The 20,497-nt window shown below is 42.7% G+C and overlaps 1 protein-coding gene across 15 annotated transcripts in view; it reads right to left on the bottom strand.

Annotated features, from left to right (window-relative positions):
* The window catches only part of PHLDB1 (pleckstrin homology like domain family B member 1), a 158,500-nt gene that overhangs the window by 77,853 nt on the left and 60,150 nt on the right, over positions 1–20,497 (bottom strand). For 14 of the 15 annotated variants that reach the window (XM_069948946.1, XM_069948938.1, XM_069948940.1 and 11 more), the window contains one exon: positions 19,210–19,380. In XM_069948946.1, the coding sequence (XP_069805047.1) occupies positions 19,210–19,380 (171 nt within the window). Of the gene's footprint in view, positions 1–8,314; positions 8,579–19,209; positions 19,381–20,497 lie in introns of those variants that run through there. The other variant, XM_069948952.1, reaches the window with a different exon arrangement.

Raw genomic sequence — 20,497 nt, 5'->3', positions numbered from 1 at the left:
GGGTATAAGGAGGGCAGGGCAGTCAGAGGCCACTGTGGACCACCCTTATTACTCCTGGGTCAAAAAAGAAATCGATGATGGGTTACCATAAAACCTTTAGGACAAACACATTCTTCTACATGAAGACCAATTATGTATTCTTTCGCTGTTTAGATTACCAGTCATTGTGGTATCAATACAGTACTGTGAGATCTGCCCAAATACAGTGCACATATCAACAAATACCTAATATCCCCTATATAAGGCTCTTACAACATCCATTGCAAATTGTGTCATTTTTTTTACAGTCCAAATCTTGCAACTCAGACACCTCTACAAAACCCACTGGACAGAACTGTGGCTTTCGGATTATAACAGCAGCAAAATTGCAGAAGTGAACAGATCGTTACAACCATGATATATTAAGTGTGCAGTTTAGAGAGTCTGCTGTTGGCCAAATAAATATTAAGCCATCTCATATGTGCAAAAGATAGTTGGTTCAGCAAACAACCACCCAATGTCTCCACCAGTATGCACACTTCACCCAGCCAAGCTTCCATGTTTTTGCATAGGGAAGAGGTAAAAAGCAGAACAAGGGATCAGGCATGCTGAAATCAAACATGCCCAATCCTCATGTCAGTCTACATCTGTTGTCAGTCAGGGGGTTATTTGGAAGCACCAGTAGATATTGCTGATCACATCTTCTGTGTATAAAAGATCATTACTAAAATAATGTCAGTGCATCCTGTTAGTGGTTTTTTATAGTAACTCTAACGCCAGGTGTTTAATGGACAAAAACATGGATGAAAAACATGGCAAAACTGCTTGCTGTTCCGCCACGCAGTTGTCTACCACACAGTCCACTACACGTGCATTGACTTTATACATGCTAAACGGGGAAGTTAGGATTATTGTTCAGTCATAGCCAGCATATGCTAACTACTGTGTCACACTTTTAAACTCCTATCTTATAAGTATGTTTTTATAGAAATCTGGCATCCTGATACACAAAATGGAGAACCCACAACTCCTGATGTAAAACATGGCACAAAGGCTACAAAGATATTCTCATTTTGTGACAATTCTAGATATAATCTGACATTCAAATAACAACAACCTACCATCAGGGATGATGAAGCTTGGTGAAAATATAACGATATTCTACAGAAACACTCATCAAGTGGCCATAAAAGCTAGAGTAACACATCTCCAAGTCCTCATAAAGTGAGGTCAAATTACCGGAACTTCAACAAGCTTTGTTCCTTCCCCTCTAAATATACAATCTATCCAGAGATCCTTTTAGTATGTGGTTACAAGAGAAAATTTACCTCTAATGACAGACACATCTCCAGCCTCTTGACTGCCAGGTTGTCGTAGCCGTATTACCTAAAATAACCTTAAACCCTATTAATATAATTGAGGCTTTTATAAGAAACCAATGAGAAGTCCAATGAGATGGAAGCCTGGCCCTCTACACATGTCCGCTTTGTACAACTCATCAGTACCTGTATCATCCATAAAAATGTATAGGGCAGCAACACATGGCTGGCCACTGCTCTACACCTCCTGTGGTAGGTGGCCCAGTACCCCAGTACATGTCATCAAAGGGTCTCCAAGGCAGGGGTCCAAGTTACCTAACATTTTTTCACCTATTCTGTTTGTGGAACTAGTTATACAACCATCTAATTGTGAACCAATTTTACGTAAACTCATGTGGATTAGAACCAATTATTACACATCCATATAGGTATAGGATCCTATCCACAGTCTCTGGGTGTAACACTAAGGGCACGTTCACACTGAGGAAAAGAGGCGGAAATTCAGAGCGGAATCCCCACCGTGGACTTCACTTGGAATTTTCCCTGTCTCACTGTCTCAATGTTAAGTATAGGGCGCCTCCGCGGCTCTCTGCTCAAATAATTGGCTCAAAGGCACCCTATGATTAACACTGAGACAGATGGAATTTGGCGGGGATTCCGCTCGTAATTTCCGCCTCTTTTCCTCAGTGTGAACATACCCTAATGTCACTCCCTGAGGAAGCGGGTGGCGAAACAGCGTTGGAGTGTGAGGTGGGAGGCCTGAGGCTTTGGGATCTCTATCCCTGGGTAACTTTGTTCATGTGCATCTGCATACATTTTGTCGAGCACTTATCATATACAGCTTAGTGGTTCATGTATTTGTTTGGCACTTGCACTTTATTTTACCTTTATGTAACCATGCTGCAATGAGGTACTGGACACTTATTTGATATGTGCACTTGCACTTTATTTGGCAACATATACCTTGTCCTCATATATGGTCTCCCACCTCCCAGGTCTTTGTTTTTAATCTTCCCTCTCTGCGATAATTCTTAATAAAGCTTTTGTTAATTATATCTGAATTTGTATGATATGGTTTGTTATGTTGGCTCCGAATACATTTATAGGTGTATAGTTCATGAGTAGTGGCTATTCGGAGACCCTTTTTGATTTTGATTTCAATAGCAGATTCTAGAGTTTGAGGCTATGTTCACACTACGTAAAAGTACGGCCGTTGTTGTCGATTTTACCACGATGGAACAATGCCTGTCGCTCTATGGGATCCAGGCCGGAGCGTACACACATCGTGTGCGCTCCGGCCGGAATCCCATGCACCGCCGCAAACAACTGACATGTCAGTTTTCTGCAGCCGGAATTCAGTGAAGACCTGTCAGTTCACACTGTGAAGCGAGCGGCTCCGGCCGCTTGCTTCACTGTGGGCTATGGGAAGCTCTGATGCGGGCGCACGCTGATGCGCCCGAATCAGAGCTCTGTGGCCGAAAGGATCATCCGGCCGGTACTTAAGTACTGGCCAAGATGATCCGGCCAGAGACCGGCCATTCCGTGACCCGGCCGGGGTCATGGAACGGCCGGTCTCTTACGTAGTGTGAACATAGCCTCAAGGTGTATTTCATACCCTAATATCCACTTAACCAGCAGCTTCACAGCTGGTGTAATCATTCAACTTAGCATGTAATGGATACCAGCAACAGTTTCTTTTTTCTAAATGCTTCAAAATTATTATTCATGTATGAAGATTGTACATAAATATGTGTGTGTGTGTGTGTGTGTGCTAATTACAAAAATGAAGTTTTGAAGCAAAAAATTTGTCCAATCTGACCAATCATTAACATTGGAGAGATCAGGAAGATTTACTTTCACACCTCCAGTTCCTCATTGTGAAGGCTTAGGCTCTGTAATCCTCTTCAATGTCCAAGGTTTTGTTTTACTGGATTTTCAGGAAAGATTATGACAGATTGGAAAGCTTATCTTTGCCTAATAAAGGGAAGGATCATGGTGAGGAGATACAACCATGTTTTCCTTTTGATGGCAGCATTTGCACCTATATAGACACAGTTTTCTATGCTTGACCATTTCACTAAATTTCACTATGCTTGACCATTTCACTAAATTTAAAGTGACTCTGTACCCACAACCCACAGCCTGAGGACCGCCTAGAACTAGGGCTATGGCTGTATCCCAGTTTTCCAGGCGATCCTCAGGCTGTATCCACCCTCTCCACGGAGCGGGCAGACAGCGGGAATCAGAAGCCGAGAGTTCAGGTTCATACGAACCCGAACCTCGGCCGGTTCGCTCATATCTATTCATCACCTGTCTGAACACTGCACAAGTGCTTGATTGTTAAGGCACCTGTGCAGTGTTCAGACAGGCGAGGAATAGGAAATATCCTGCACTTGGGCTTTCATTATGATGAGGAGGGCAGAAAGGAGGGATGGAGGGGTGTCGCAATCCTTGGGCACACACACTCTAGGCCACGCCAATTTGACACATCGCTTCAAGTTTTAGGGTAGCTTCACACACACACTGTATCGCAGCAGATTTTATGCTGTGGATCCGCAGCAGATTTGATCTAAACAACTGAATACAGCATCAAATCTGCTGCAGATCTGCTACGGATCCTGTACGTGTGAACGCACCCTAAAAGTTGTTTTTTTAGGACAATAACTGCATCACCTGCTGAACGGACCCCAGGACTGATCTTGGAGTAAAAGCAGCTATCAGACGGTTTGGGGGGTCAGATTGTGGGTACAGAGTCGCTTTAAGCTCTTCTAACCAATTCTCTTTTCGCTGAATAGATGGTTCCTGACTCCTCCTTCCAAAAAGAAATTGTGGGAAAATGTTTTATTCTACTAGTAATAGCTTTTGACTGGCTTCAGAACGTAACACTTGTTCAGTGAACATCTATATAAAGAGATAGTCAAGTATGAGAAATGATTTCTTAGTTGGTAAGTCTGGTCAAAAAACTGTGGTAAATCAAGTCACCATCTCAATGAGCCACGATTTTGATTTTGTCCACAATAGTGAAATATCAGGCTCACTGTGATGGCAGCAGCTTCTCTTCACAGCGGACAAGACTACTACAAGTGTGAAGGCCCTATTACACGAAACGATTATCGCAGTATTCGGACAATATTGTCTTGTGTAATAGAAGACAACGATCAGCTGACATGAACGATGTCGGCTGATCTTTGCAGTCGTTTGTCTTTCAACATGTTGAAAGACAAACAACTAATATAGCAGCCATAAGCTGCCATTGCTCAGTGGAACAGGCGCAGGCGGGAGCAGACCACTGCTGTCTGCTATGGGCTGCCTGGATCACCTGGGCAGCCCCCCCCCCCCCTGCCCCTGTACTGTGCCCGAGCGGAAAAAGAAGAGCAAGCGAACGCTGACAGCTCTCGTTTGCTCCTATCCGTCGCCCCCGTGTAATAGGGGCTTTTGAGGCAAAAGTCTAGACTTGGGAACCAGCTGACTTATCGTGATGGACCCGTTGTGCTAAAGCAGGAATATGTATAGGCACAGCAATGAACTCAGCATTCACCACGTTTGTGAAAAACTGTACTAGCACCCAACACTACTGCTTACAGTCACATAATACTGCACTAGCAACCAACACTACTGCTTACAGTCACATAATACTGTACGAGCACCCAACACTGCTGCTTACAGTCACATAATACTGTACTAGCACCCAACGCTACTGGTGACAGGCGTATAATACTGTACGAGCACCCAACACTACTGCTTGCAGGCTAATATTACTGTACTAGCACCCAACACTACTGCTGACAGGCATATAATACTGTACTAGCACCCAACAGTACTGCTCACAGGCATATAATACTGTACGAGCACCCAACACTACTGCTTACAGTCACATAATACTGTACTAGCATATATTACACCATTGCTCATAGGCTTACCCGGTAATACTGTACCAGCACCCAACTACTGCTCACAGGCATATAATACCATACTATCACCTAACACTACCACTCCCACTCCCAGGGACATACTAGAAATCCACATTACTACAGACAGGCGAATAATACTGTACTAGCAGTCAACTCTACTACTGACAGGCAAATAACACTGTACTAGCACCCAACACTACAGCTCCCATGCATATAATACTGTACTAGGACACAATACTACCACTGACAGCCATATATTACTGTACTAGGACCCAACACTACTGCTGACAGGCATATAATACTGTACTTGGACCCAATACTACCACTGACAGGCATATAATACTGTACTTGGACCCAATACTACCACTGACAGGCATATAATACTGTACTAGGACCCAATACTAACACTGACCGGCATAAGATAATATACTAGAACCCAACACTACAGCTCCCATGCATATAATACTGTACTAGGACACAATACTACCACTGACAGCCATATATTACTGTACTAGGACCCAACACTACTGCTGACAGGCATCTAATACTGTACTAGGACCCAATACTAACACTGACAGGCATATAATACTGTACTTGGACCCAATACTACCACTGACAGGCATATAATACTGTACTTGGACCCAATACTACCACTGACAGGCATATAATACTGTACTAGGACCCAATACTAACACTGACCGGCATAAGATAATATACTAGAACCCAACACTACCAAAGACAAATAAGTACAGTTTATTTGTTTTTATTGCACCTTGTCACATTTAGAAGTAAATATACATTATTGGACAACCCCCCTAAATGGACTGTGTGATGAATAAACATACATTGCCTTGTTAGATCACACAAAGCCTAAACTTTCAATCGAAATAACTTAAATGCTTCTGTATCTAGATAAAGCTAGAACGTGGAGAATACATGGCAGTGTGAACAGGGTCCACAGTTTTTTCAACATACAGAAGGATTTGTAGGGAGTTGTTCAAGAATACTTACAAGACGAGTCACAGAGCGCTTGGATTCTACTCCTATTCCAACCACAGCCGTGTTGTTTATTTTAGACGTTTCCTAACAAATCCTTGTCCTGGGGCTATAAAAAAAAATCTGCTCAGACACGAAAAGCCAGCGCACAGCTTGATCAGCCAGGCTGAATGAATGTGTCGTCACATAGTAATAAAGTCCTGGTGTATGTGTCACCCTCCCGACGCCCCTTACACTTTCTAATTACAAATTGCTAAAAAAAAGTTCTGGTTTATTTATTTTATTTTTTTTGCACACAAAAAGAAGCCATATATGGGTACATAGCCGCCTCTTTTAAGGAAAAGGCACTGTAATATTCCAATATGTTTCTAGTTTAGCTGAACTCAAGGAACACATAAAAGGAGGGGGGACTAAACTGAGGGGGGCTGAAGAAGTTGGATGTGGCTCTAGGGAATCCGAGAAAACATGGATACATGAGTTATATAACTTTTTAATAAACTTTCTTTAGTTCTTTAGCCTGTAGAGCAGCGGCCTGCAATAAAAAAAACTACAACTCCCAACAATCCCTGCAGAGAGAGTGTTTTACAAATGTACTTCCTTATCTACAATACTTCCTCATTCTTTCTAACATCTTTGTGAGGTTGTCATTTTAGGCACTGTCATCTACCAGTCATTCCACTACAGTCTGGACCATCTTGGAGTCAGGGATCCTCTATGAAGACTACAATACTCACACCTTTACAACATGACAATGGCATTTAGGAGATCCGTTCTTCAATGTCATTATGTAACAAAAATGGGAAAGGTTCAACATGGGGAGGGGGGCAGGGTATACAACTCCTAAAAACATCCTTTAAGAATGTGTCTACAATTTCTTACGCTACATGGCAACTTAGGTAACACAACAGCAAGACTGCAATGTTGCATCTAATGACTGTCAATGTGGTCGAGATGTGACTTGCGGCATAATGCTTGCCATCGAAACACGACATTTACACAAAATCCAACTATGGATTCTTGGTTACAATATAAGTCAAGTAACTGCAACTTACTTAACTTACGTCTTCTCTGCAAACTGTTTTGAAGCAACATTTTAACTGCAATAAATTCATTCACATGAATATCTTGGTCCTGGATGAATGATTGATGTCGCCACAGCCTATATATTACACTAAAACAAAATCTGCTTAATTATTGTCATAACAAATCTGCTACCAATCTGATCCATAAGTTTCATGATCAGGACGATGCTGCCCAGCAACCAGGCTCTTGGGGCAACTATGACCACTGGCATCAGTCACTGGCCTATAAATACATCACCAGGAGTCTACTTTACATAAAAGCAGAAAGAATAATTATTAGGCTCCAGAATTCATCCCAAACAATGGCTTTACCACCATCCATTATCTTACTTTCCAGAATGACACAGCAGCTTCCCTGTCCGCAGATGAGTCAGCGTATCAGTGCCCTATATACACACTCCAAGAACAAAGAGATTAGCCATCAGGGGTAAGGAGCAGCTGGCATATGGGGTGGCATACTATGGATTACAGCACCAGTCACAGGGCATGCCCTGCAGGACACACAGGGCCAACAAGACGCAGCTTATTTCAAGGAGTAAATATATACTTAGAACTGGTATATTTAGGCATGGCTGAAAGCAGATACCCTAGAAGGCACAGGACAGGAAATGCAGGGGGCCCCATGTGCCCCCATATTCCTTCAACATGAAATCATCATAATTCACAGTCACCAGGGACAGGGGTCTATAGGGGGCACCTTATGGGGTGTGAGGGAGTATCCAAAAGTAAAACTACAGCCAAGAAGTGCCTGGAGGGGACACACACATAAAGTAGTGCCCATGAGGCAGACATTTCTCCAGACTTCCTGGCACTAGTCCTATGATAGAAGACTACAGTCAGCCCGATAACAGGAAACAATAGACTATATACATAACCAACGGTACAAGACTGTAGCTGCCCCGCTAATAACTTCAGCATAGTGTGCCACAGACAGGTGTGCCAGCCTCTCCCTCCCTGGCATGCAGTGCTGTGGACTAGTAATGCTTGGCATACCACACAATGTGCCCGGCGCTGTGCCCGCACTTACCAGGAGTCGGGACCAGATTTACGGGAGACGAACACTCCGCAAAGTTTCCCGTGTAGTCGGGCAGCCTGGCATCTCTGGGGGCACACTAATCCCTGCGGTGGGTCCTGCCAGCTCAGGGCGCCTTCATACATTACACACCGGTGCCAGCTCCATTCTTCTCTTTCTTCTTTCCTCCCCACAGCTGTGGCCGCACACCCGGGGAGGTGACCCAATCACAGCCGCGCTTACTATCCATCCATGGAAGGGGCAGGAAAGGGAGGGATGATAGCGGCAGCTCCACAGCCCCCTTCCGTCCCACCCATAGCTGCGTGCATTGACTCACCCCTTCCCTCTGTGTGTCACCGGTGCACGCTCAGCTGTATACGTGTGAGGTGTACAGTCAGCTGCTTGTGTGTATATATGTGTGTGTGTGTGTGTGTAAGGGTGTACAGTCAGCTGCTTGTGTGTATATATGTGTGTGAGGGTGTACAGTCAGCTGCGTGTGTATAAGGGTGTACAGTCAGCTGCTTGTGTGTGTATATATGTGTGTGAGGGTGTACAGTCAGCTGCTTGTGTGTATATATGTGTGTGAGGGTGTAAAGTCAGCTGCTTGTGGGTATATATGTGTGTGTGTGTGTAAGGGTGTACAGTCAGCTGCTTGTGAGTATATATGTGTGTGAGGATGTACAGTCAGCTGCGTGTGTATATATGTGTGTGAGGGTGTACAGTCAGCTAGCTGCATGTGTATATATGTGTGTGTGTGTGTGTAAAGATGTACAGTCAGCTGCGTGTGTATATGTGTGTGTAAGGGTGTACAGTCAGCTGCGTGTGTATATATGTGTGTAAGGGTGTACAGTCAGCTGCGTGTGTATATATGTGTGTGAGGGTGTACAGTCAGCTGCATGTGTATATATGTGTGAGGGTGTACAGTCAGCTGCATGTGTATATATGTGTGAGGGTGTACAGTCAGCTGCATGTGTATATATGTGTGTAAGGGTATACAGTCAGTTGCATGTGTGTATATATGTGGCTAAGGGTGTACAGTCAGTTGCATGTGTGTATATATGTGGGTAAGGGTGTACAGTCAGCTGCATGTGTATATATGTGTGTAAGGGTGTACAGTCAGCTGCATGTGTATATGTGTGTATTGCGTTTACACGAAACGATAATTGGCCCGATCGTACGATTAACGATGTCGGAGTACCGATTTTTTTTTCATAACTATCAGCGTTTAGACGGTACAATATATCGTACACAGCCCGGCCCCACGGTCAACCGCAGCCCCCTGCGCCACCCCGATTGCCACCGCTCCGATCGCCACCCCACCGCCGCTCCGATCCCCACCCCCACCGCTCCGATCGCCGCAGCTCCGATCGCCAACACCCCCCCCCCGCCGCCGCCACCGCTACCGCTCCGATTGCCCCAGCCGGCCCGGCCACAAGCATACATTACCTGCTCCGCGTCGCAGGTCTTCGACATCCCCGGCTCCCCTCTTCAGTGCACTGATTGGCTGAATTTCAAACGGCTCCTCTAAGGGCCCTTTTACACAGAAAGATTATCTGACAGATTATCTGCCAAAGATTTGAAGCCAAAGCCAGGACTGGATTTGAAAAGAGGAGAAATCTCAGGCTTTCCTGTATGACCTGATATCTGTTTATAGTCTGTTCCTGGTTTTGGCTTCAAATCTTTGGCAGATAATCTGTCAAATAATCTTTCTGTGTAAAAGGGCCCTTAAGCACTGATTGGCTGAAGAGGAGCCGTTTGAAATTCCTGGCTCCCCTCTTCAGCCAATCAATGCAAGGCAGCACTGTCGAAGACCTGCTACGCGGAGCAGGTAATGTATGGTCGTGGCGGGGGTGACCGGAGCGGCGGGGGCGATCGGAGCGGCGCGGGGGGGGGCGATCGGAGCCGAATTTTTTGCGAACGACGATTTGATAACATGTTGAAAGATAAAAATGAACGATTTCTCGTTTGATCGTTCGCTGCGTTTCCACGTACAATTATCATTCGAATTCGATCGTTATCGAGCAAATTCGCACGATAATCGTTACGTGTAAACGCAGCATAAGTGTGTACTGTCAGCTCTCTGTGGATATATAAACGTGTATGTGTGTAAGGGTGTACAGTCAGCTGTGTGTATATATATATATATTTTTTTTTTATACCAGTGTGTGTATATATATATAATGTATGTGCGTAAAGGTGTACAACCAGCTGTACGAGTATATATGTTTGAGGGCGTACTGTCAGCTCTGTACATATATATGTTTGTAAAGCTGTTGTTCACACAGTATTTTGGTCAGTATTTTTCAACGAAAACCAGGAGTGGATTGAAAACACAGAAAGGCTATGTTCACACACTGTTGAAATTTATGGCAAATAACGGACATTGTTTAAAGATAACAGTAATTATTTGTCATTAAATGACGGCCATCCACTCATGGGAACGTAGCCTAAGGATGTACAGTCAACAGTGTAGTGTGTGTAGTCAGCTGTGTGTATGTATAAATATGTGTGTGTCTTTGTGTAAGGATGCAGTTTCAGCGGTATATATGTGTAATGGTACTTTTACACGGTGTGATAATTCGCCCAATCGCACAATTACCGATTTTGAATGAACGATGTTTTTTTTATAACGATGAGCGTTTAGACGGAACGATACATTGTACGGAAAATTCGCTATGCGATCGTTTAAGCCTATCTCACACATAGGGGAAATCGTTGAAAGACTGTTTACACTGAACGATCTGCGAATTTTTTGCGAACGATCAACGATGATTTAAGAACATGTTGAAAGATCAAAATGAACGATTTCTCACTCGTCGTTTGATCGTTTGCAGCGTTTACACGTACTATTATCGTTCGAATTCGACCGTTATCGTGCAAAAACGAACGATAATCGTCCCGTGTAAAAGGACCATAAGGGCCCTATTCCACCGGACGATTATCGTTTGCATAATCGTTGACGATTAACGATCTAAAATGACCACTATTGCGAAAGATCTGAAAACATTCACTCATTTCCATGGAACGATAATCATTACGTTTTTCTTCGCTTTTTCTTCGCTATTACGTTCGTATCTATTGCGAACGACCGAACGATGTCTTATTCAATGCGAACGATTTGCGAACGTTTTGCGAATGAGCAACGATAAAAATAGGTCCAGGTCTTATAAAGCGATCAACGATTTCTCGTTCGGTCGTTAATCGTTAACTGCATTTCAACCAAACGATTATCGTTTAGATTCAAACGATTTAACGATAATCTGAACGATAATCGTCCGGTGGAATAGGGCCCTAAGAAGTACTGTCAGATCTAGATTGCGTATAAGTAAGGGTAATACAGAAAGAACTGAATTATGTATAGACGAGAGTATACAATCAAACATGGACTGGGTATTATGTGAAAATATACAGTCATATGTGGATTGTGTATGTGTGAGTTTATATAGGCATGCCTGGATAGTGTAAATACAGTCAGACATGGATTGTGTTTATATGAGGCTATACAGTGAGACCTGAATTGTGTATATATGATGGTATACAGTCAGACCTGGATTGTGTATATATGAAGTATACAGCCAAACCTGGATTTTATGTACAGTATATGTGGATGTAAAGTCAGACGTTGATTGTATTTATGTAAGCATATACAGCTAGATATGGATTGTATATATGAAAGGATATACAGTCAGACCCCATAATTGTGCTGTGGAATATCTATTTTTCTCAGATCCAGATTGTGTATATGTGTGAGTATTTAGTCAGAAATGTGTGGTGTTGCATATGTCACTTCCCCATATAGTGTAAGTGTAGGTCACGTATTATTTTCTCCACGTCACAGAGTCTCTTGTTGTCATGTATATTGTATTCATGTTTTATTGCCCCCACCCCCCTCTTCCTGCATTCCTTCTTCTCCTTCTCCTCCTCCCACTCTCCCAAGTCTTCCCATTTTTTACATGCCTTTCTTACACCAGTGCCCTGGAAGGAGCTGTTTCTTAGAAGGAATATATACTGTATTATAATTGACAGCTCTGAATGAACCATCTTTCCAATACATGTAGTCCTTTCACAGAACTACTTCTATACACAACACAACAGGAGGACTTGAACACATAGAATATATACACATAATAGCAGCTCTGGAAGCCTTCATGGTGCTCTTATTATCAACCAATCCCTGAGCATTTATATTTCAGAAGGCTCGGGGCGGGGGTTGTCTATAAATATAGGTTAATTCCATAGGGTTCTATGTAGTCTGTTCGTGTGCTGAACCATAAGCTAAGAACGAGTGCGCCCATCCTCATTCTCCAACCATGATTACTGCTGAGTGTATTAGAACTGGGAGAACATCAGCATTTAAAGGAAGCCTGTCACAGGTTTTGGTGTTGGTGTATTTTAAAGTGGTGTGGGAGATTTTGACACTGCTGGCAGGTCCTATTTAAGCGTTATTCATTTGTTCTCAGAGGGCATCACCATCGGCTTTTCTTTCAGAGATAATTATAGTATATTGATATGTTACAGTGGTCAGACTCACACCAGGTCCAAGAATAGTGGTATCGGGTCCCCTGGCAAAGAGGTGACATACTAACAGGCTTGGACCATAACAGATTTCAGAACAAATGGGCTCCATTCAGGTGGCGTATTGTGACATGTCAGTCATACTGCACCGTGAGCTGCAACACATTGGCAATGGTAGATCCGATTTTGCAGTGGGACATTGTGATCTTTATGTCATGCAACCAAAGTCACTGTATAGCCCTAGCCTCAAAGAGCCCTTTTGTTCTTTAACAGTCTTGGTCCAAGATGTACCTATGCACCAACCGGATCTTCTCGAGTGACTGGGCCGGCTGCTAATTCTCCATCACCATACAAGTTCCTGCTTGCGGATTATCTTGATTATAGTAATCTTTATTATATGAGACTTTGAGATTCTGCTTCGGTCAAATGTCTGAGATAATACAGCTACTTTCCTGTATGATATCTATTTGTGTTGATGGTGACTGGTTTGTTTTCCTAAATACACCCACACAGGATTCCCAGTAACATTTGCTTCCAGCCATCCCAGGGTATTGCAGATTCACCAGTTTGCTAAATTATAATTATCATGAGAAAAGAGGACAGATGGGGTAATTGTGACCTGATGCCTCCTGTTATTCACAATGTTATGCTTGGTGGGGGCTGGCAGTATGGAGACATCAGCACCATTGTTATAGAGATGAGCTAGACACTGGAGTCTAGTGGAGTTTAAAGGGAATCTGTCAGCTGCAATACAGGTTCCACACTGGCGAGTGCGGAGATGTATGTATAAGATTTATTATTTTACACTAGAGCATGATTATCGATCCTAGTAATAGGCAGATCTGGACTATCAGTGCTCGTTTACATTAGTGATCGGGCCATCTAATACACCTTGAAGTGTACCTGTCGTTACAAAAAACTTTTGACATGTCATAGAGCTATTTCAAAAGTTTTATTCACTCCAGGTTTGAGTGTTCAGACTCCTATCGATCGGGAGAACGAGCAGGGAGAAAACCGCTCTGAGAGGACCGCTTGGTAAATTTACTGTTAGAAGTTTTATTTTTCAATATTAGGTTATGTTTACACGCTGTATAAACAACGGCCGTTCCACATGAACGTAGGTAGGTAGCTGTAGGTAGTGTTAAGTAACATTCATTGTTTATACAGCATGTGAAGATAGCCTTAAGGGTGGGTTCACACTGAGGAATTCTCGAGGAATTGTAGAGGAAAGTTTTCTGCTTGAAATTTCTCGCCTATTCAGCTCTGGCAGAATAGGAGCAGATTTTGAGCGGAATTCAAGCGGAATGTAAACGGAATTCGAGCAGAATTTCAAGCAGAATTAAAGCCCCATTGACTCCTATAGGATTCCTCTAGCGGAATCCGCCCAAAGAATTGACATGTCAATTCTTCAGACGGAAAGCGGATCTGCGGCGGAATTTTCATCGTTGAAATTCTGCTGTGTGAACAAATAAGCGGAAAGCCCATTAAAGCCAATGTACATTCACAATGTTCATTCTTTACGGGCGGAATTCCGTGCGGATTCCGCGCGCATTTTGATGCGGAAGCCGCCTGAAAATCTGCGAGAATTCCTCAAAGTGTAGCTGTCATGACATAAATCATGACACCTTAGTCTTGAGATAACTTCTTTAGAATGCTAGTTTTGTCTTTTAGCTTTCTGAAGTTTCTCAACCTGTACAAGTGATATTTATATGATGATATTCTGTATAAGAATAACATATACAGTCATATTTTTATTCATTGACATTTATGGGGAGAAAAAGCAAAGTTGTTCAAAGTGTAGGACATACTGCTTTTCTATAGCAGAGGCTTTATACGGCACAAAGTACTGCCACAAATTGTGAATGAAAACTTATAAATGACATTACATGTGCATATACACAAGGCAAATAAAGAATGTAAAAGTACTGAACTTTGGAAAATACGGCATGAACTTTGTAATACTCTGTACTTGCTACTCACAACAGCCAGTGCGAGACAACTTGAAGAATCATCATAGGTTTGTGTAAATGTATAGTCTATCTATTAGCTTTTTGTACTAGTATAAACACTGGCCGGATTTTATAAGACACATTATTGACTGAGAATGTTACATCTAAAACAGCATCCTCTTATCTAGAGATGAGCGAACCTCGAGCATGCTCGAGTCCATCCGAACCCCAACTTTCGGCATTTGATTAGCGGTGGCTGCTGAAGTTGGATAAAGCCCTAAGGCTATGTGGAAAACATGGATATAGTCATTGGCTGTATCCATGTTTTCCAGACAACCTTAGAGCTTTATCCAAGTTCAGCAGCCCCAGCTAATCAAATGCCGATCGTTCGGGTTTGGATGGACTCGAACCAGAGCCTGGTTCGCTCATCTGTACTCTTAACGTGTAGCCGAATCCCCTTAACGTAGCCACGCTCACTCCAAATGAAAAAATGAAAAAGGTGCAGCGGGCACAAGCGCCTTGATATTGCTGCGATTGCTTAGATGAGCGAACTGAACTTCCCAAGCCGACATTCGTTCAAAACTGCAAAAAGTGTGGAACAAGTTCAGAAAGATGCAGCTGCACATCTAAAAAAAAAACCAAAAGATGGTTTTCTTGCCCGTTCACGGTAAGCCTGCCGGAGAGTGACAGGCCACTTAGCCACTGCACTGTCCCATCTCAGTCAGTGATTGGCTAATCGGGATTTTGGCATCTGCAGGGGACACCGAAGAGGCATGGACATACAGTATAAGCATAGATGAGCTAATTTTTTGAACTGCAGTAAAACAGCTGAACGCCTGCAGTTGATTAGCTGTTTTAGTGTGGTTCAGTTAAGTTTGGTTCGGATGAACCCAAATTTTACATTAAAGTTTGGCAAATTTGCCAAAGCAAACCATTGAAAAGTTTGCTCATTTCTAATTTTGTTCTCAAAATTCCAGTTATCTATTCCTCTTCACATGTGGTGTTTTTACAGATTTTTACATACTAATATCATTTATTTTGTTAAAAAAGAGGAAAATATTCCTTGCTGCACACATACAGCACAACCATGATAGCAACACACATTTTAGTCCATTGTCTGAGCATGGTCAAATTGTAAAGAATTTTTTCCTGTATTATTTCTAAATCAACTATTCTCCATACATAAAGAATGTCCCCTTGCCATTTTTGTTCTTAAAGGGGAACTATCAGCAACTTCATGCAAACAAACCTGCTGATATCCCCCTGCAGCTGCATACCTGATGTTTGCGCTGCTATCCCTCTTTTTTCTGTCAGTTGTGCTGTTTTAGTTCAGTTTAAGCGCAAATATGCAGATCTGCTTGTTAACCTTTTCTAGACGGAGCCCATTGAAGCATGGATGTCTGGATTAAAATGAATGCAATGTTCCTCCCCACCTTCTAAGAGCCATAGCGCTTTTATTTTTCCACCTACAAGGCTGGTTGGGGTGTAATTTTTTGCGTCAAGATCTCTAGTTTTTATTAATATCATATTGGTGTACCAGAAACATTTTGATCGCTTTTTATTAATTTTTTCTGATATATAATTAAAAAAGAAATCAGCAATCTTGGTGTTTTTTTTCCGTTTACGCCGTTCACTGTGCAGGAACCATAATGTTGTATTTTAATAGATCGGACAATTTTGCACGCTAGGATATACAATATGTTGGGAGGCGGGTTTATAAGGTTTTTTTTTAATACTTTTAAAAACATTCTTTTTTTATAACTTTTTTTCTCAGTAAAGCATGCAATCATTAGATTGCATGTACTGTTGTATGCTAGATCATAGATCAGTGTTATCAGCCATCTATGCATAGAGCCTGCCTGAGAGCAGACTCTATCCGTAGATGGCCAATCTGACAGGACGGAGGTAAGTGGATTACCCCCCGCCGGTCGGCACAAGCGGGGGTCCCAATCACTCGGCCGCGACCACTTTAGATTGCTGACTGTAAGTATACTATATATGTTGTAATGTATCTGTATGATCCACTGGCTTGAGAAAAGTGAGGGATGACCCACTGAAACGCGTCGCCATTTTGCATATGATCAATAAATGTTCGTCTTAATATCGGATGATACTAACGAGGAATAACTACTATATATACTATTGGAAGCGTCCTGGAGGGGGATAGGTTTGTGTATACTTCCTTTCCCCCACGGTGAAGTAAGTTCAACTGACACCCATTCATCCTTATATGTATTATGCTATCAGATACATCCCTGAGCGCTGTTACATTTTTTCTTTTACTGCACATGTATATGACCGGTGTGTATTACACATTCGGGTTTGAATAAGCGCCCTCCTTTTTGGATGATCCTGCTGGACGGGGACGAGACTGATATATACACTATACTACCGGCGGACAAGAGGTGGAGGTGGCGAAGGGTATTATACCCTATACCCACTTACACCGGGTGAGTTTGATTTAAACTATTCTACTGGTAGATGAGCGCTATCTCCTGTATATTTGCACTTTAGATTGCGGCGTTTAAGGGGTTAATGCGGGATCGCAGCTGCCGCTCATTATCCTCAGCTACACTGACGCTCTCATTGCAGCGGTCCCGCACATATCAAACCACTTCAGTGTCAGGAACATACTGTATATATACAGTATTTTCCTGTGTATATGACTACTTTTTAACCCAGGAAAATCTTCTCAAAAGTCAGGGGTCGTTTTATACGCTGGGTGTCGTCTCATAGGGTGGATGCTGAAAAATTTTGGAACCGGACTGGAAAAACTGTGGTCACCGCATATGGTGGGGAGAGCTCAAAAACGGTAGAGTGGCACTGTGCCCAGAAAAACACGCCTCTTTCACCAGTCTGGCCCACCTTTGTATCCTACTGGTATTACTGTACCTTCTTCTTTAATTCTCAGATCTCACTGCTGTCTGATTATTTGGTGTGCATTGGAAGAGGGGTGGTCTTAAATGGCGATTATATTCCAAACTCTATATTTTAACCAGAAAAGTTGGGGGTCGTCTTATACACCCAGTCGTCTTATACGGCGGAAAATACGGTACATTCCTACTGCACGGGGTATGTGCAGTAGGAATGTTTATCTGCGTATTACTGATGTAAAGGGGTTAAGAGCACTGAGGGCATTCCTCGGCCCCACTGAGCACCCCCTAAGCCTGCCTGCTGCCTCTTTCTGTGACACCTACTATGCATATTCACATATGCATAATCATGTCTTTGACATGCATGTGCAGGAAGCGTATTAGATGGGCACATTTTTCAAAAATGCACCCCAGGCGTACACCATGGAAACTGTGAAAATTTTTACCTTTTACATGGCGTACAGCCTACTCACCTGATGGGCAGGCATGTCAATTCTTTGCGCAGAGAGTAGCGGAGGCGAGCCCTCTTATAGACAGGCTATGGCACACTGAGGCAGGTGGGATTCCGCGGCAGAGATCCAGCATGGAATTCCACCACATTTACTTAGTGTGAACATACCCTTAGGGCAACATTTATGAAGTCCGGCATTTTTTTATGCCGGGCTTACAAATATCCCCGGAGCACAGGGGATTTATATAGAGGCACATTGCCTCTACATAAATCCTGATCGCACGGACTGGCTCAGAGCTGGCGTAGGTTTCAGTATAATTTTTCCACCGGAAAAATAATAAATGCGGCGCACGCAGAGACCGTCCGCACCCCCAGCCTGCTGCGTGCTGCCGCAAACCTCGTAACGCCCTCTCTCCATCCCACTAGCGCAGATGCGAAAAAAATATTTGCAAAAATACCATTTGTGAATGTCTGATTCATGTCTGATTAACTACTGAGAATAAGTACATGTCCTCCTATTTGATGCCTCATATATGGAGTTATTCTACGCTAGAACCAATGCTTCTAGGAAACAATATCACCATTATACACATTTTACACACAATCCATGAATGCTTCACACAAAATCCGAGGCATAAAATTCAGTGATTCCCCAAGAATTTGTGTGACACATTACAGTTCTGGCTAATCTGCAAAAACCCTTAGAACTCCAACCAAAAGACAACATTGCTGAATTGTTGGTGAAAGCAAAGTGTCATGGTGTAGTTTGTCATTACAAGTATCTGAAGGACAATTTTACACGCATTTTATCCTTTTGATTTTGGAAGCATATTTTGGATGTATACTGTGTAATATGCTTTTTTTATTTCAATATCTACCTGTATAGGAAAGTGACATAGGCTATGCTTTCTTTACATAAAGAAAAGGGGTGTGAACGCAGGTCTATCCAACAATGTCAGTATAACTTTCTAGAATCTTGTACTTTGTTAGCAGCCAGTAAGTAAGGGGTTGGGCTGAGGTGTCATAAAGTCATTGCATATCAGAATTTTCTCACTGGGTGGAATTCTATTTAATAAAGCCATGAGTATGTTACAGATTGTATCAGACATTGGCTGTAAGTACCTTGTGTCAGACGGGTAGGTTGGGTTATTGGAAGTCCATCGATAGAACAGGGATTCCCACATGGGTGTAGGGTCAGAGTGCCACGGATATTCTCAATAAAGCAGTGTTCAGCAGCAACACCAGGACCACGTAACAAAATATCCTTAGATGCATGGCCCAAAGTGGTCCTCCCTGTGACAAAAAGAAACATTATTTGGATTTTATCATTTACACATGAAAAACTGGCCATGCAATAGATGGTGTCCAAATGGCAGATCTAAACTACCTTTTCTGCTTATCAGTCATCTGTGTATGCCTGCAAATTTAGCAAAACTTACTGTATATGGCTGTGTTGTTTTTCCCCACCTTTATTGTGCAGCAGGGAATGTATCTGAATAATGTGTAAAGCATTTTGACTTTTTTCACACTAGCATTCATATACAGTGGTGCCTTGGATTACGAACATAATTTGTTCCGGGACCGTGCTTGTAGTCCAAATCACTCTTAAACCACAGCAAATTTTCCCATAAGAAATTATTGAAATGCAGACAATTGGTTCAACACGCCAAAAATAATGGATTTTTTTATTCTGAATAACAAGTAAAACAAATGAAACAAACATTTAGAAACAGCTGACTGTCATATTATAAGTTACTGTACAGTATAGCAGGCAGCACGTGTAGTACAATGTAAAGTAACTGCATAAACCTGAAAGAACAGCAGCAGTTTGTAGATACAGGATGGAACTGCAGATTCCCCATTATGCAGTAGCAAAGTACAACAGGCTAGAATACAGAAGCAGGGCTGCTGTCAGAGGTCTGTGAGGTGCAGCAGTGTGTAAAGCTGAGTGTGAGTGCAGGCACATTATAGCAGCAGTGTGTGTATAGCTGTGAGTGCAGGGCCATTATGAAATAGAGAGGATGGGAAATATAAGGGCTGACAGAGACTGCAGGGAGCATGAAAGAATGAGCAGGGAAAATGTGGGCACATACATGCAGCACCTCTTCCACCCAGTACAGGGAGCTCTTAAACCAAAGCAATGCTCTTAAACCAAGTTACAATTTTGAAAAACTTAGCTCTTCTTGCAAAACTCTCAACTTACTCTTAAACCAAGGTACCACTGTACAGCAGCATCCAATATTGGATGCTGGTGACTGGCATAAAGCTGCAAACAGCACGATCTGCAGATCTTTTATTTATTCAGCTCCCAAATAGCAAATGCACAACAGATCTGCATTATTTGATGTGGATCAGTAAATGTGAAAATGCTGCATTATTTCCCTCTGTAAAGAGAGGGAGAAAGGAGGAG

This window comes from Dendropsophus ebraccatus, chromosome 12 (genome assembly GCF_027789765.1).
Source record: "Dendropsophus ebraccatus isolate aDenEbr1 chromosome 12, aDenEbr1.pat, whole genome shotgun sequence".
NCBI lineage: Eukaryota > Metazoa > Chordata > Amphibia > Anura > Hylidae > Dendropsophus > Dendropsophus ebraccatus.
Note: the sequence above shows the minus strand (reverse complement) of the source record. Positions and strands in the feature narration are given on the sequence as shown.